The sequence below is a fragment of the Lagenorhynchus albirostris genome, chromosome 10, assembly GCF_949774975.1.
Source record: "Lagenorhynchus albirostris chromosome 10, mLagAlb1.1, whole genome shotgun sequence".
Taxonomy (NCBI): domain Eukaryota; kingdom Metazoa; phylum Chordata; class Mammalia; order Artiodactyla; family Delphinidae; genus Lagenorhynchus; species Lagenorhynchus albirostris.
This window is the reverse complement of record NC_083104.1, coordinates 65,300,047-65,316,387: the sequence shown is the minus strand read 5'-3', so window position 1 is coordinate 65,316,387 and position 16,341 is coordinate 65,300,047. Positions and strand designations below refer to the sequence as shown.

The window sequence follows — 16,341 nt, the reverse complement described above, 5'->3', positions numbered from 1 at the left end:
AAAGACGCGGCTGGGACCTGGGCTTTAAGGTAACGAGAGGTACATACACCAAGGAGGGTTTTAACCTCGGGTTTCTCCTGGTCCCTCACTTTGGCGATTCACTTTGGCTGGCCTTCCTTCTGGGGCAGCCTCTCCTAAGGATGAGGTCTCCTATGGAGTACCGACTGGGAACCCACAAGCTCCGTGAGGACCCAAGGGGACCATCATCTTGGCCTAGATGACCACAAGAACCTCCTAACTGGTGGCCCTTCACCCCCTCATTCCCTCCAGGCAGCAGAGCATCCAGAGGGATCTCTGCAGGACACAAATGCGATCACGTTACCTGAGGCTCTAAACAGTTCAACCATGTTGCATCTGTCTCAGGATAAAGACCAAAACCCTTATCCTGAAGCTCCAGTGCTCTGGCTCCCGGCCTCTCTATTCAGCTTCATCTCACCCACTCTGCCCTCACCCCCAGGACTTGAGCTCCTAGTAGTTCCTTGGACGTGCCGTTCTTTCTCCCCGCCCACCCCCGTTTCTGGACCATACATGCTGTTCCTTTTGTCTGGGGTACTGAAGCCTCCCTACCACTGCTCTTCCCCAGCTAAGCCCACTTCACCCTCCAGCTCTCAGCTCAAGTGTCACTTCCCCAGAGAAGCCCTCCCTGAGCCTGAACCCCGTTTGCAATGATCAGTTCATCATGATGGTTCATTTCAGGCCTATTTCCCCCACTAGATTCTAGGAGAGTAAGGGCTATGTCCAACTCTGTTCTCTCTTATATACTCCACACCTAGTACCATGCCTGGCACGCAATAATTGCTCAAGAAACTACTTGTAGAAGGAATAATCAATTATTCTTCAATACCTTAAAAGCTTAATTCTTAAAAAAATGATAGTTAAGTTTTTAGTCCTGGTCTTCGATGACGTCATTGGGTCCTATTTAAAGCCCTAAGAATTTGTGGCTGTGCTGGAGCCAAAGCCGCCATCAAGGCCCAGGCTGCAGACCCCCGTGCTCAGCCTCCCGGGGGCAGAAACAGCTGTTCCTGTGGTCCACGCCAGGGAAGGCAGGCGAGCCTGCTGATGCAGGTGAGCTTGGAGACCACAGCTCCATGTCTCTGCCCCAGCTCCCAGGGTGCACAGCTCCAACCCCCAACCTCTGCCAGGTCTGCTTCCCTTCCTTCTTGCCAGTCGTGATAACTGTGACCCCACCTTTGGGTGTGCGGTGTATGTAGGCCATGCTGCCATCTTCCAGCTGCACGGGCTGTCCATCCTCAAAGGAAAGAGGTTCTGTAACGAGAGCAATGCCTGCCTTTCTCTGGAGCTCCGTGTCACAGAGGTGGGTCCTTCAGTGGGGGCTGCCGGGCCTGCCTCATGAGGCAGGGGTGTCTCAGGATGCCCTCACCTTTCTGCACTGTCACTTGGTGAATGTATGCAGTGGTCCCGTCCTCGAGCTGGATCACTTGCCCTTCAAGAAGCTTCTCTCCTGTGGAGGTGGAAATGGAGAGAAGCGGGCCAAGCCCAGAAGAGGGCTGAGGGACACATGCCTGTTTTAGCAGAGGCCTGTTGGAGGCACAGACCGTGTGTCTAAGCACAGGTGACATTCTCCATGTTACCTCATTCCCTCCCTCCCAGGCCTGTGCCTCAGAGGTACCGGGGGTAGAGACATCCTGCCATGAGGAACCCTATAGCTCCCAGCAGATTCCCTTCCTGTCACTCACAGGAGGAGCAACTTCCTTTATTATTCTACCCACACCTGGCAAAGTAGGGACTTCCAACCTGGCAGTAAGCTGCTGAGATTGAGCTAAATGGCAAACAAAGGATGCCCTGAAATGTGGGAAGGCCCCAGTGCGTCAAAGTTCAGATCTGACTCAAACTAACTAAATCAAAATACATTCCCTTGTCTCCCACTGTGGCAGTATGCCAAGACCTAGACCCTCTGATAAGGCAATATAGCTTAGAGGTTAAAAGCAGTGGACTCTGGAACCAGTCCAGGCCTCCTGGGTTTGAATTTCAGCTCTATCTCTTACTAGCTGTGTGATCTTGGACACCTTATTTAACCTCCCTGTGCCTCAGTTTCCTCTTCTAAGAGCAAAGGCTCTTAGGTTTAGAATTAGAATTAGATAGGCCTCTCCTTATGTCCAGTGAGTTCGAGAGGGAGAAGGGGTAAAGGAAGTGAGAAAGGGAAGAAGGAAAGGGAGACTGAAGACTTAATGACAAATGCTTTCTTTGTTCCTTTCTTTACAAGTTTCAGGTTTAGGAATTTGAGCTCCTATGATGTGGGAGAAGGACCAGACAGCTACTTCTGGCTCACCTCTGCTGATGTCTCCCACTCAGAAGAATTCCCAAACTTGTCCCCAAACTGAGTTTTCTTGGGTCAATAACTAACAGCTCTACAACCCAGCCAGAGGCAGGTAAGGTGGAGACAAAGATAAGAAGCAGGAGTGAAAGGCAGTTGAGACGAGGGGAGAGCGACTCCCCCTCTTCCCTCCCGCCCAGCAAGCAGTAAGCTACCCTGCCTTTTAACACTTTAGCTGTCCTGGCAAGGGCACCAGTACATGGGGTTCTGAAAGTGTCATCAGAGCTTCTGCTAGCGGAGTGGGTTCTGCTTCAAGGCGGGAAACAAGATGTTGAGAAGAGTTATTTGGGAAAAAATTTCAATCTAGAATTTCCTTTAACAAGCAGAGATGACAATGGGGAGAGGCAGGGGGGAGAAGAGCTGACCGTCAGGGCCCTCATTCCCCACTACAGAGGTGACTGTACGTTCCGGTTTGCCTGGAACGGTGCCAGCACCTTTATTCACAGCACGCTCTTCCACTCTCCAAAGTGTCGGCTTTGAACAACAGGTTTCACGCTTACCCTAATTATAGGTAACTGTCATAAAATTTTAGGGCTTCCGGCTGGCTAAGCTGGGCCCAGGCAGAGCTGCCTGCTGACAGAGATGAAAGTGTCCTGGTCAAGAGCATCAGAGGAGCTCACCAGCAAGAGAGCTGCCTTTCAGGACAGTGAGGTTCTGGTTCCTGAGGGCCAACTCTGCTCTCAGCAGTGTGAAATCTGTTGTGTGTGTGTGTGTGTGTGTGTGTGTGTGCACTCGTGTAAGCACACACTACAGCACCATGGAGGAGGCAGAGAACAGAGCCAGGAAGAGTGACAAGAGGAAGATATAAATGGAGAGGTGGGGGAGACAAAGAGATCCAGACATAAGAAGACAAGATGTAAGAAAAGAGTGTGGCTTTCTCAGGCCAAGTGTTGCCACTTGTTTTGTATTCATTCAGTCAACCATTAATTTGTAACAGAAGACTGAGGCATGGGAATTACCTGGGTCCACAGAGTAAACACAGCCCCAACTATAGTTCCTAAGTTCTTCTATCCCACTGAGACTGCTGCAAAGGGGCAAGACCTGTGATGGGAAGTCTGCAAACAGAGGGTTGCAGGCTTCACAAGTATTCTAGAGAAGTTCCATTACCACAAAAATGAAGCCAGCCAGACCCATACATCATCATATGGAACGAGCTTATTGATGAGTTTAAGGGGCCTCTTTGTCGTCGTCAGGAAGCAGATGATTTAAAATGAAATCAACAAACAATTTATCTGTAAGCTTGGGACCTGAAATACATTTCGACAATGTGTTGAAATGAAGGAGGGCAATGTTACAATGACAGTGCAGTCATGTGGATGGCGGTGCTTACAGAGTCCAGAAATGACAAAATAAAGAGTAGGAATGAGGCGGTGTTTGGCCAGTGCTGTCCAAGAAAGACACGCATGCCATCTGGCAAGCCTGAGAATGCTGGCGAGAAAGAAAGAGGCTGTTAGGATGGTGAGCGTCCCTGGCCAGAAGGCCCTGCCCTTCAACAACGCTCTGTTCTGACTCCACGCCCTCCTTGAGAATCTGAATTTCAGGTAAATCTGAATTTCAGATAAACAATGAAGTTTTTTTTAGTACTTGGTGTTATTATGTTACTGTTTTTAATATTTAATCCCATGTTTATACATGTCTTCCTCATGCAGTATGTGGAACATACTTATACTACAAAATTATTCGTTGTTTATCTGTAATTAAAATTTAACTAGGACTTCCCTGGTGGCACAGTGGTTAAGAATCTGCCTGCCAATGCAGGGAACATGGGTTTGAGCCCTAGTCCGGGAAGATCCCACATGCCACGGAGCAACTAAGCCCGTGCGCCACAACTACTTAGCCTGCGCTCTGGAGCCCGTGCTCCACAACAAGAGAAGCCACTGCAATGAGAAGCCCGTCCACCGCAGTGGAGAGTAGCCCCCGCTCACCACAACCAGAGAAAGCCCGCGCACAGCAACGAAGACCCAACGCAGCCAAAAATAAAAATAAATAAATAAAATAAAATAAAATAAAAAAATTTAACTGTGTGCCCTGTATTTTTATTTCTGGTCACCCTAGTGGGGTCTAAGGCATGAGATCTATGCCTGGGTGCCCCTCTGAACCTAGAAGAGTATCTTGTACATGGTAGATGCTCAGAAGATAGTTTGACTGCTTAAACTTGCTTAAATTAAAATGAACTGCTTCTAGAAAGCACTGAGAAACTGGAAAAGCAGGAAGTCACAACCAGCACTGTGTTCATCCATTCCAGAAATATTTATGAACCACTCACCACATGTCAGGAAACTGCCTTTCAGAGGTCTTGGCTCCTATAGCTAGGCTAGTCTGATTTTCTAGCCTGCCTACGTGGCATTTCATTTTAAGGAGTTCCCTTTCCATCAATCACCTTGAGAGATTCTCACGCAGAGCAGGTTGTGGCAAGCAGGCCGGAAGGCAGGATGGTCGTGAGACTCTGGGACAGGGACAGGGTGGGATTCTGAGGTCCCCGGAAATACCTTTGATAGCTTGCTGGACGTAGGCCGTCGTCCCGTCACTGAGGGTCACCGTCTGCAGCCCCAAGCTCTCCATGGCAAACTCCTGCTCGTACACTCAGACATGAAGTTGTCTCTTCCCAGCACTGAGAGCCACAGCTGAGGTCAGAGATTTCCTTTGGCGTCACAAATCTGAGAAAACGGACAGTGTCATATTATGAGCTGCACGGCTTCCTCCTGCCGCAAGGACACACAGTGACTGTGAAGGAGGCCAGCCAAGAAGAAAAAGAGGTGAATTTTTCAAAGTAGAGAACTATGTTGGTTTTTATTAAGAGAGTTCAAAATATACACACTTAAGAATTCTAAAGGTTGAGCATGCAAGAGAAGCATGCCAGCCAAATTGATTGTAAAGTAAGATTTCATTAATCAAAACCCACTTTTAAACTCGCTCCCCTTAGAAGGGAGCCCCACTGAAGGCAGGCGGCCAACCCCACTGCTGCTGGTTCTCTGTGACCATTCTGACATCTCTCCTGTGCTCAGATCTATCCATTCACCAGCCTTGTAAATATCACACAGGCATCAAAAACAGCACAAGTCCCCAACAGAACACACAATGTTCCCTACCCCAAGAACTGTTCCACTGTCCAGAACTGTCCAGCCACCCAGAATCAGTGGGGGTCATTCTTTTTTTTTTTTTTTTTTTTGGCCACATGGCTTGAGGGATCTTAGTTCCTGGACCAAGGATTGAACCTGGGCCCTCAGACTGAAAGCACTGAGTCCTAATCACTGGACCACCAGGGAATTCCCAGTAGGGCCATTCTTGATTCCTCCTTTTTCCTCAGAAGTCTAGGTACACCACCATCTTACAACATACACAAAAATTAACTCAAAATGGATTAAAGAATTGAATGTAAGACCTGACACCATAAAACTCCTAGAAGACAACATGGGTGGTAAGCTCCGTGACATCAGTCCTGGAATGATTTTTTTCGGATTTGTCACCAAAGCAAAGGAAACAAAGGCAAAAATAAACAAATGGGACTAAAAAACTAAAAAGCTTCTGCACAGCAAAGGAAACAATCAACAAAATGAAAAGGCAACCTATTAAATGGGAGAAAATATTTGCAAATCATGTATCTGATAAGGGGTTAATATGCAAAATATACAAAGAACTCATATAACTCAATAGCAAAAAGCCAAACCATCCAACTGAAAAATAGGCAGATGATCTGAAAAGACATCTTTCCGAAGAAGACATATAAATGGCCAAAAGGTACATGAAAAGATGTTCAACATCGCTCATCACCAGTGAAATGCAAATCAAAACTACAATGAGATATCACCTCACACCTGTCAGAATGTCTATTACCAAAAAGACAAGAAAAAAACAAGTGTTGGCAAGGATGTGGAGAAAAGGGAACCCTTGTGTGCTATTGGTGGGAATGTAAATTGATGTAGCCACTATGGAAAACAGTATGGAGCATCCTCAAAAAATTAAAAATTTGATCCATGAATTCCATTTCTGGGTATTTGTCCAAAGAAAACAAAAACCTTAACTTGAAAAGATATATGCACCTCCATGTTCATTGCAGCATTATTTACAATAGCCAAGACATGGAAACAACCTAAGTGTCCACTGACAGGTGAATGGCTAAGGAAGTTGTCACACTCACTCACACACACACACACACACACACACACACACACACAATGGAATATTATTCAGCCACAAAAAAGAATGGAATCTTGCCATTTCGATAACATGGATGTACCCTGAGGAAGGACATTATGCTAAGTGAAATAATTCAGGCAGAGAAAAAACAAACACTATGATCTCACTTACATGTGGAGTCTTAAAAAAGAAAACTAATGGATTCATAGATACAGAGAACAGATTGGTAATTGCCAGAGGCAGGGGTTGGGGGTAGGTAAAATGAGTAAAGGGAGAGAAAAGGTACAAACTTCCAGTTATAAAATAAGTCCTGGGGGATGTAATGTACGGCATGATGACTACAGTTAATAATACTGTAATGCACATTTGGAAGTTGCTAAGAGAACAGATGTTAATTAGACTTACTGTGGTGATCATTTCACAATATATACAGATAGCGAATCATGTTATACACCTGAAACGAATGTAATGTTGTATGTCAATTATACCTTAATTTAAAAAATTAAAAGATAGACAAGTCTAGGTACCTAATTTCAGATGAGTATCACCTTGCACCTCTTGACTAATGTAAGAGCCTCCTAACATATGTCCTCAATAAATCGTTACCTGTTTCCTATTCATTTTGTAATACTGTGTCAGAATGTCTATGTACAGATCTAAATCTACCACTTCCTTGATTAAAACTCTTCAGTGGCTTCCTATCACCCTAAGAATTCATTCTCCTTGCAGGCAAGGCTGGTCACCTTATAAGTCCCTGCAGCCCTGGCTACTACCTCTTCCTGGCACTCACAATCCTGGAGTCACCTACTTCAGTACTTATCACTACCTCTTTAACACATGTTGCCTATACAAGACTTTGGGCTCCAGCCTGGCTCCTGGTTCACTGTGGGCTCTCCACAATTCCTTGTTCAGTGACTTACCAGGTCCTCGTGCCAGGAGGGAAGTGCTGGAGTGTCCTACTGGCAGCACTTGCTCTGCGTCTGCCGTAGTACAGAGCGTACTAGAGCCTCTGCTCTAGGCTCAGGGGTTAAGATTCTCTTTGCCACCCATCCATAGAATTCTCCTGGACCTGGAGTCTGGACTTCCTGCTTGGTTCTCACTACCTGCCAGCTGATCTCAATCAGTGCTGCCCAAACTGTCTTCACATCAGGGCACCCAGAGAGAAGGATATTTGTATGTCACACTTTGGATGCTGCTGCTTGAAGCCAGGAGCAAGCAGCTAGGGCTTTGGCAGCCCAAAGGGCTGATTGGATCAGTATTTTGACAAAACTATGGCCCAGTTGTGACACAATGGTTGGGATACTCTACCCTAGACTTGGCATCTTTATTCATTCATTCTGTCCATAAACATTTACTGAATGGGCTAAGCTCTGGGGATAGCAATACTACTACCACTAATAGTGAATACTGCTGGAGAGCTAACCATGTACTAGGCATTTACATATAGTAACTCGTTTAATCCCCCAAATGGTCCTTTAATTAAATACTATTATTATCCTTATTTTACAGTTGAGGGAGTTGAAGCCCAAGCCATTAACTTGTTCAAGGTTGCACAGCTAATAAATGGAAGAAGAGGATTTGAATCCAGGCCATCTGGCACCAGAGTGGGCTCTTAAGTAATCTACTCTGCTGCCTAATACAGAGGTTTTTAGCTGGAGTTTATGAACCCTGAAGCCACCTGGTAAAACTTTTATGGTGTGTGAGCTTGTACATTTTTCTGAAGAGAGTCCATGACTGTCATCTGAATCTTACAGGGATTAAAGGAGGTAAAGAACCACTGGCCTAGGAATTCCCACATCTGACTCCTCTTCTTTGGTCTACTAGGATCCTGGCAGTGACCCCAATGTTGCCCAGAGTCCTGATAACCCCCACATGGTCCCTATTTCATGAAAGCTCTGGTCCTGGCCTCTTTTCATCTGCTCCAGGACCTTCAACTTTCATTCTCTTGATCAGGGAGAGAAGTTCTTTTGGTAACCTGTTTTCATATAAACAGCATTGTGTCAGAAATAAGAATACACCTGAGAGACCTAGGTCGGAAAACAAAGCAGACTGTAGGTTGAAAAGGGATTACAAAATGGCCTCAGATCTTTATGGCTGGGCCCTGTGACTGCTGAAGCAATGGTTGGTTTGATTTAGCTCATCTGTATTCTATTGAGACTTTCTGAGGAAAATCTGTGCCATGGTTAAAAACACAGGCTCTGGTGTCAGCCTTGGTTCTAATCCAGACTTTACCTCTTTGATGCTGTGTACCCTTGGAAACTAACTGAACCTCTCTGAAACTTAGAGGCTACTTCTAAAAAATGAGGATAATCGTGACGCCTTCTTCAAACGTTGCTGTAAGGATGAAATGAGGTCACATATGTCAGCATTTAGCACAGTGATGGCACACAGGAAGTACTCGAGAAATTCTGGCTCTGAGGAAGAGGATGGAAGAGGAACCAAAAGGGATATGCTTTTGAAGTAATGGGTATTTCTAAAACAGCCAAGAGTACTGGCAACAGCTCGGGACCAGAAGTCTGCAGAAAGTCTTCTAACCTCGATTCTATCTTCTGTGACTGCCTCTTAATCTGTAAAATAAAGTGTTGGTCCAAATGACCCTAAAATTCTTTCCATTGTTCGTGCTAATAACACTTATCAAATATATAGTCCTTAATATGTGTCAGCTGCTGTTCAAAGCACTTTACCTATATTAACTCTTTTAATCTTAAAAATAATGCTATGAGGAAGTAGGTACACTATCCCCATTTTACAGATGAGGTGACTGAGGCTTAGAGGTGGAGTAATTTGTCCAAGGTCCCAGAACTAGTTAGTGCTGAAGCCAGGATCAAAGCCAGACTGGCTGGCTGCAGAGTCCATACCTCTCAATATCTGGTGCATTTCTTCCTTTTGCTAATCCACCGTGACACAACATCACCTCTCAAAACGCTTGAATACTGGTTGTTTAGCTTTCATCTCACCCACTGCAACTTAAAACCAGTTCTTCTAGACCTGGCCACATGGAAAGAGGGAAGAGCTGGTAGCCACATTTCCCAAAATAACAGTTTTTAGACTCAAAGAAAACAAATCTCCACTCTTTTACATGTTCTCATGTCCAGGCTAAATACAGTTTTCCTCCTTAAGCCTCATAATATACACCTTTAAAACAGTCTACTCTTGCTCTCCTACCTTTCCCTGACCTCTGAAGCTGCTTTCCAACAGCCTGACGGCAGGTGAGGAGAAGGTTCCGGCTGCCAGGCATGTACAAGTGTCTAATTGCCATTTTTCTCCCTTTCTTTTGTTAAATGATGAATCCTCCTGTGCCAGTACTAAACCAACAACAGTGACACTGGCAGAGCCAAAGAGAGGCTTGTGACTGCCTCAGGATGGCTGGGTCTGAGCAGTTCCCGCCTGTACTTGACATTTCAGATTCATAACTCCCGTGGCCCTCTGAGAAAGAGGAGGGGGAGCGGGGGAGCAGGGGCAACTGCTATGTTTTCTCCTTGGAGGGTGTAAGTTATACCAGATCCCTAATGACCTGAGCTGGGTATAGGGGAGAGCCAGTCTGGAGGAAAGGGGGGAGAGGGGAATAAGAGCATGACAAAAGGTAGGGATGAAAAGGGAGTCGGACACTCCCAGAATCAGCAGCAAGTCCAATTCCTGTTTGTTGCATTTTTAAATGAACTTAACCTACTGTTTGCTCTGATGCAGGAAACAACCTTATGGCTTCATAATATATAAATGTGTTTCCTATTGTAAACATAAATTTAAATTACCAGTGAGATAACATTTAGAAAAACTTTCTAGACACATAGAATCTTTAGGTCTCTCTATGAAAAAAGATGTGCTTAAATTGCCTCCCCAAAGCAGAAAAGTAAGAGAAATGACAGATGGGAAATGAAAGAGTAGCCACGTATTTGTGCTTCTCCACTTTGTCATGGTTTAGATCTAATCTGATCCACACCCAGGCTGGGCTTCGCCTTGACTACAGGCACCTGTTCACTAGTCTATCATTTTCTGCTAACCTGAACTCCCTGGTCGTTGGAGCAAGGCTTTATGTACTCTGCCTCAGCCAGCCCAGAGGGCAACTGTATTGAGAAGCCAAAAAAGAGAAAAACAGAACATTTGCTTGGAGAGAGAAGAATGCTCAACTTTGAAAAAAAAAAAATGACAATTTTCACTCAGATAATTCTTCATTTGGAAATATAGAAAACTTCTCAGAGAGGACAAAGCGACATTAGGTTGGGAGGGATGAAGGCTGAGGGAGTCAAGTGGCAAACAAATTAGAACGGGATTTGGAAGAGCTGTAGTAAAATGACTCAGTATTTGTGATTATAGAAGAAGACTTCAATGCACACACAAAAAGCCTAGTGAAACAGGCTTGGTTCTGTGGGTTTCCAAACACTAAAGAGAACACAGGAAATTAATAACAGAAACATATTTAAAACATCAGCTAAACACCTCTTTCCAAAAGGCACAAAGATGTTAAAAGCCCAAAGTACTTTTTAGTATGGTTCTTATTTGGCTACTACAATTTTATAGGCTTGAATTAGTCACAGAAAAGGGAGTATTTAGGCAAAGTGGATTATTTTCAATTCCAAAAGGGCAATGAAAATGCATACTCCTTTACTGCAGAATGGCATTCATTTAAACTAAAACGGATAACTTAAAAATCTAATTTTCGGCCAAATGTTTAAGTGAATTTTAACACCTTAGTTTGTAAACATTCAACAGAGCAATCATGGGGGAGTTTCAAACCCACCTTTAGTCCATGAAAAGAAAAGTGCAGAATAAAGGCAATTTGGCAGGGTTACCCTAAGGATATCACTTTACATCAACAAGCAAATTAATACAGTTATGGTGAGGTTACATCTCAATTGTTTCTGGAATTCAGCCTGGGATCACTGCTGGCTTGAGAAGGGCTATTTGAAAACGAAACATTCCATCAGCATCAGGAGGAACTGGATCATCACGGTTATTTAGACACATCATGTTATTTAAAACATCACCCTGGGACAAAAAGGTTCCATTTATGTTATCAGTTCATCAAAATGGAACAACATCCAGATCTCAACCAGGATAAGCAGGGAGTTCTGGACTTTTGAAGCATAAGAAAATCAAGTCAAAAAGAAGAGTTGGCTTAAAAAAACCCTCGACGGGGTCCTCCCTGGTGGCGCAGTGGTTGAGAGTCCGCCTGCCGATGTGCAGGGGACGCTCGGGTTCGTGCCCCGGCCCGGGAGGATCCCACATGCCGCGGAGCGGCTGGGCCCGTGAGCCATGGTCGCTGAGCCTGCACGTCCGGAGCCTGTGCTCCGCAGCGGGAGAGGCCACGGCAGTGAGAGGCCCATGTACCGCAAAAAAAAACCCCAAAAAAACAAACCTCGACATTAGGGGAAAATACTAAAGAAATAAAACATAACACGTGATATTAAAAACACATATAACTGATAGATAACTAATAAGGACCTACTGTATAATACAGGGAACTCTACTCAATACTCTGTAATGACCTATATGGGAAAAGAATCTAAAAAGGAGTGGATATATGTATATGTACAACTGATTCACTTTGCTGTACAGCAGAAACTAATACAATATTGTAAATCAACTATACTCCAATGTAAATTTAAAAAAAAACACATGTAACAGAACTGTACACTTAAAAATGGTTAAGATGGCAAATTTTATGTTCTGTGTATTTTACCACAATAGAAGAAAAAACTAGGTAGAAAAGAAAACCACATGCAGACACTTACAAACCTCCAAAACCATTATCAAATTCCCACTGGACAAATAAGGCTACAATATGAATTCATATAAGCAAAAAACACTAATATTAAAAAAAAGTTTAATTAGTAATTAAAGAACAAGAAAGAATAATCATGATGATATTATACTTATCAAATTACCAAAAATCAAAGTAACAGTATTCACATCCAACAGACAATGAGATATCACTACACACCTATTACAGGAGCCAAAATTCAAAACACTGACAACACCAAATGCTGGTGGGAATGCAAAATGGCAGAGTAAAACGGTATTCTGCAAGACAGGCAGTTTCTTACAAAGCTAAACATATTCTTACCATAAGATCCAGAAATCCTATTCTTAGGTATTTACCCAAATGAGTTGAAAACTTATGTCCACAGAAAAACTTGCACATGGATGTTTATAGCAGCTTTATTCATAATTGCCCCAAACTGGAAGCAATCAAGATGCCTTTCAATAAACAAATTGTGGTACATTCATACTATGGAATATTATTCAGCAATAAAAAGAGCTGTTAAGTCACGAAAAGACATGGAGGAAACTTAAAATGCATTTTGCTAAATCAAAGAAGCCAATCTGAAAAGGTTACATATAGTATCATTCCAACTATATGATGTTCTGGAAAAGGAAAAACTATAGAGACAGTGGAAAGATCAGTGGTTGCCAAGGGTGTAGGGCGAGGGGAGGAGGGATGAACAGGTGGAGCACAGGTCATTTTTAGAGCAGTGAAACTATTCTGCATAACTCTGTAATGGTGGATAACTGACATCATACGTTTGTCAAAACCCATAGAATGTACAACACAAAGAGTGAACCATAATTGTAAACTATGGACTTTAATTAACAATAATGCCTCAACATTGGTTTATCAATTGTAGCACATATACTACACCAATGTAAGATGTTAGCGGGGGAAACTGGGAACTGGGGGTGGGGGGTTGGGGAAGAAGGGAGTATATGGGAACTCTCTGTACTTTCTGTTCAGTTTTTCTGCAAACCTAAAACTGCTCTAAGAAACAGTCTATTAATTACAAAAAAATAATTTGAACCAACAGTGTTGGCAAGGCCAGGAGAGGCGGGCGCAAGCGTGCATTGCTAATGGCACTATAGGGGCTCCAGGTTCTCCAGAGAACAATCTGTCAATGCTTAACCCCACCAGGAAAGGTTCAGGATCTGAGATCTAATCACCTCATCTTCATAATTCATCCCACGAAAAGAATGGACAGAAAACAAGAGCTACTTGCACAGGATGCTTGTTTAAACGTTTCAGACAAGAACCACGAAGACCATCTGGATTAGTGGAGGAGGGTTAACAAATCAACGCTAAGTGAAAAAAGACAAGGCTGAACACTCATCCAGTTCCAACTCGCAGAAACCTAAACTCCAAGTGAGAAGAGGGCAGAAGAGGCCAAAATGAACAGTAGTACTAAAAGGAGGGGGTATAATCTTTAAAAAAAAAAAAAAGTCGCTGAAATGAAAAGATACCAGCATTGAGCTGAGAGGCAGCTCTACAGTGGACACTAAACCCGTCTGCTTGGTTGCCCAGCTCCGCCCTCTGGGAGTTCTCCTTTACTCTCCCCACAGCCTTCCTATGATTGATACTACTGGCATCTCATCCCTCCTTGGTTCTGCAAAGACAGATACCTATTCTTCCTCTAATTTATGCCAATTTAAGTTCTGAGGTAGGGAACTTCTTCCTCTAGGATTTTTTCTTCCTTTCTTCTCTTATAACCACCAGAGGTCCAGTTACTCTTTAAAATATATCATTGTGGTATTCTTCAAACTGGGCTGTGTGGTACTTTGTGTGTCTTGTGGAATAGAGTGTCACAGTGGGGCCCCATGATTCAGTATCCTATGTTGAAGGTAGTCTGTATATTCTTAACTCAAAGCAATGTCCCTGTGTGACTTCCCTGGCTGTCCAGTGGTTAAGGCGCCACACTGCCACTGCAGGGGGTGCGAGTTTGATCGCTGGTCGGGGAACTAGGATCCCTCATGCCACGCTGCGGCCAAAAAAAAGGAAAAAGCAATGTCCCTGAGGCTGTGGGGAAACAGGCACAGTCCTACATTGTTGGTGGGAGTATTCATTGCTATAAGCTCTATGTCGGGCAATTTGGCAGTTATCAATCAAAATTACAAATGTACACACCATCTGACCCAGCAACTTCATGTCTAGTCTGCAGGTAGACGTATATGTGTGAAGAATGGCACACGTCCAAGGTTATTCATGGCATCCCTGCATGTAATAATAGCAAAAAAATTCCAAACAGCATAAATGTCTATCAATACAGAACTTCCTTATTATGTAGACATAAATAAATGAGGATGTTCCTTACATACTGACATGGAAGATCTCCAAAATATATTGAATAAAAATTTCAAGGTACAAAACAGTGCCTTTTGTATGCTGCCACTGCCATAAAAAATCTATGGAAAGACAGTGAAGCAATTACTAACCAAGGTGGAAGGATAACTGAGTGACGGGCACAGCGATGGAAGGGTGACTTTTCACTGCATATCTTTCACACTTACAAAAAAAATTTTAAGCCCTGTGAATGTGTTACCTATGTAAAATAAATAAATAAAAATATAAGAATAAAAGAAGAAAGTCTAAAAGCAAGCTTTGCACTCCTTGTGTTGGCTAGAGGAATATCTATGATTCTCCCCTAACAAGGCATGGCTACTCCAGGGCTGACAGGATAGATTCCATGATGTACCAGTTTGTAGCAAAACCACATCTGAAAACTCAGCTTTCCAATTCATGGATGCCATTCTCACTACCAGATGGAAACCTGATCAAGCTGAGCATGAAGCAACGGCAAATCTACATAGGAGCTGAGGACATACTGGCTCCCCAGCCTGGTATGTCCCCAGGCTGGTCAAGAGGGTGGGTCTGGCTGAAGTGGCAGATGAGCAGGGGCTGCTTTTCTCCCTCACTGCTTCTGTGGCTTTGGGACAGTACCTCCTAGATTGAAAGGATGATCTTCTCAGACAGAGAGAACTTTGGTCTTAGGTACCCCTGCCACACCTTCTACATCTAAGGCTTGGGTCAGTTCTACAATCTCAAGGAGCTCCCAGTTCCTTGAGCTTATCTTAACTGCATGGGTCTCATGCTTTATCAGCTATCCCAAAGCAGCAGGGACTTCCAACAAATGAAAAGTTATGCAGTGAGAAACAGTACCAGGCTAACAAGTTACATCTGGGCTTCTCTGAGATGAAGCATTACGGAAGGCAAGCGTTAACCAAGAAGCAGTAGAAGAAGCGCTCTGACTTCCAGCTGGTGTCAGTCTAATACACTGAAGCTTTGAAACATCCCAGATCTTTCTGAACTATAAGTGAGGAGCCCAAGTAGGCCCTGCACTTCGAGCAGCAAAACAGAGACATAGGATTTGTGAGACCCTCACACGGACACTCACATTTCCATACCTTGATTGACAGCTGCCAGGGCAAGAGGCATCTGAGGTTTTGTCAGTAGCTTAAGGCCACCAGTTAAAGATAATAGCTTCAGGGCTTCCCTGGTGGTGCAGTGGTTAAGAATTCGCCTGCCAATGCAGGGGACATGGGGTTCGAGCCCTGGTCCAGGAAGATCCCGCATGCCACGGAGCAACTAAGCCCATGCGCCACAACTACTGAGCCTGTGCTCCAGAGCCCGTGAGCCTCAACTACTGAAGCCCGCGAGCCACAACTACTGAAGCCTGCACGCCTAGAGCCCACGCTCCGCAACGAGAAGCCACTGCAACGAGAAGCCCGCGCACCGCAAGGAAGAGTAGCCCCAGCTCGCCACAACTAGAGAAAGCCCGTGCGTAGCAACGAAGACCCAACACAGCCAAAAATAATAAATAAATAAAATAAATTTATTTTCAAAAAAAGATAATGGCTTCAGCTGCACTTGGATTTGTAGCTCAGTTGTTCTTTTTTTTTTTTTTATTACTCACCAGAACAAAATTTTCCCATTCTGTTAAGTGAAAGATGCTAGTTACATATCCACTCTAATTTTGTGAGTGACTGGATCATTAAGATAGGTTATATCTCGTATTTTATAAATTAATTAATTATTTTTGACCGCACTGCATGGCATACAGGATGTGGGATCTTAGTTCCCCGCCCAGGGATTGAACCTGTGC

General features: G+C 44.0%; 1 protein-coding gene across 6 annotated transcripts in view; it reads right to left on the bottom strand.

Annotated features, from left to right (window-relative positions):
• Positions 1-16,341, bottom strand: part of ZNF76 (zinc finger protein 76) — a 31,731-nt gene that overhangs the window by 8,080 nt on the left and 7,310 nt on the right. For 5 of the 6 annotated variants that reach the window (XR_009542924.1, XM_060162644.1, XM_060162643.1 and 2 more), the window contains exons 2-4: positions 4,825-4,992; positions 1,382-1,462; positions 1,189-1,266 (exon numbers count right to left, since the gene is read on the bottom strand). Coding sequence is in view for 5 of the 6 variants with exons in the window: in XM_060162644.1 (XP_060018627.1) it covers positions 1,189-1,266; positions 1,382-1,462; positions 4,825-4,897 (232 nt within the window). In the remaining variant the exon portion in view is untranslated. The remainder of the gene's footprint in view (positions 1-1,188; positions 1,267-1,381; positions 1,463-4,824; positions 4,993-16,341) is intronic. The other variant, XM_060162645.1, reaches the window with a different exon arrangement.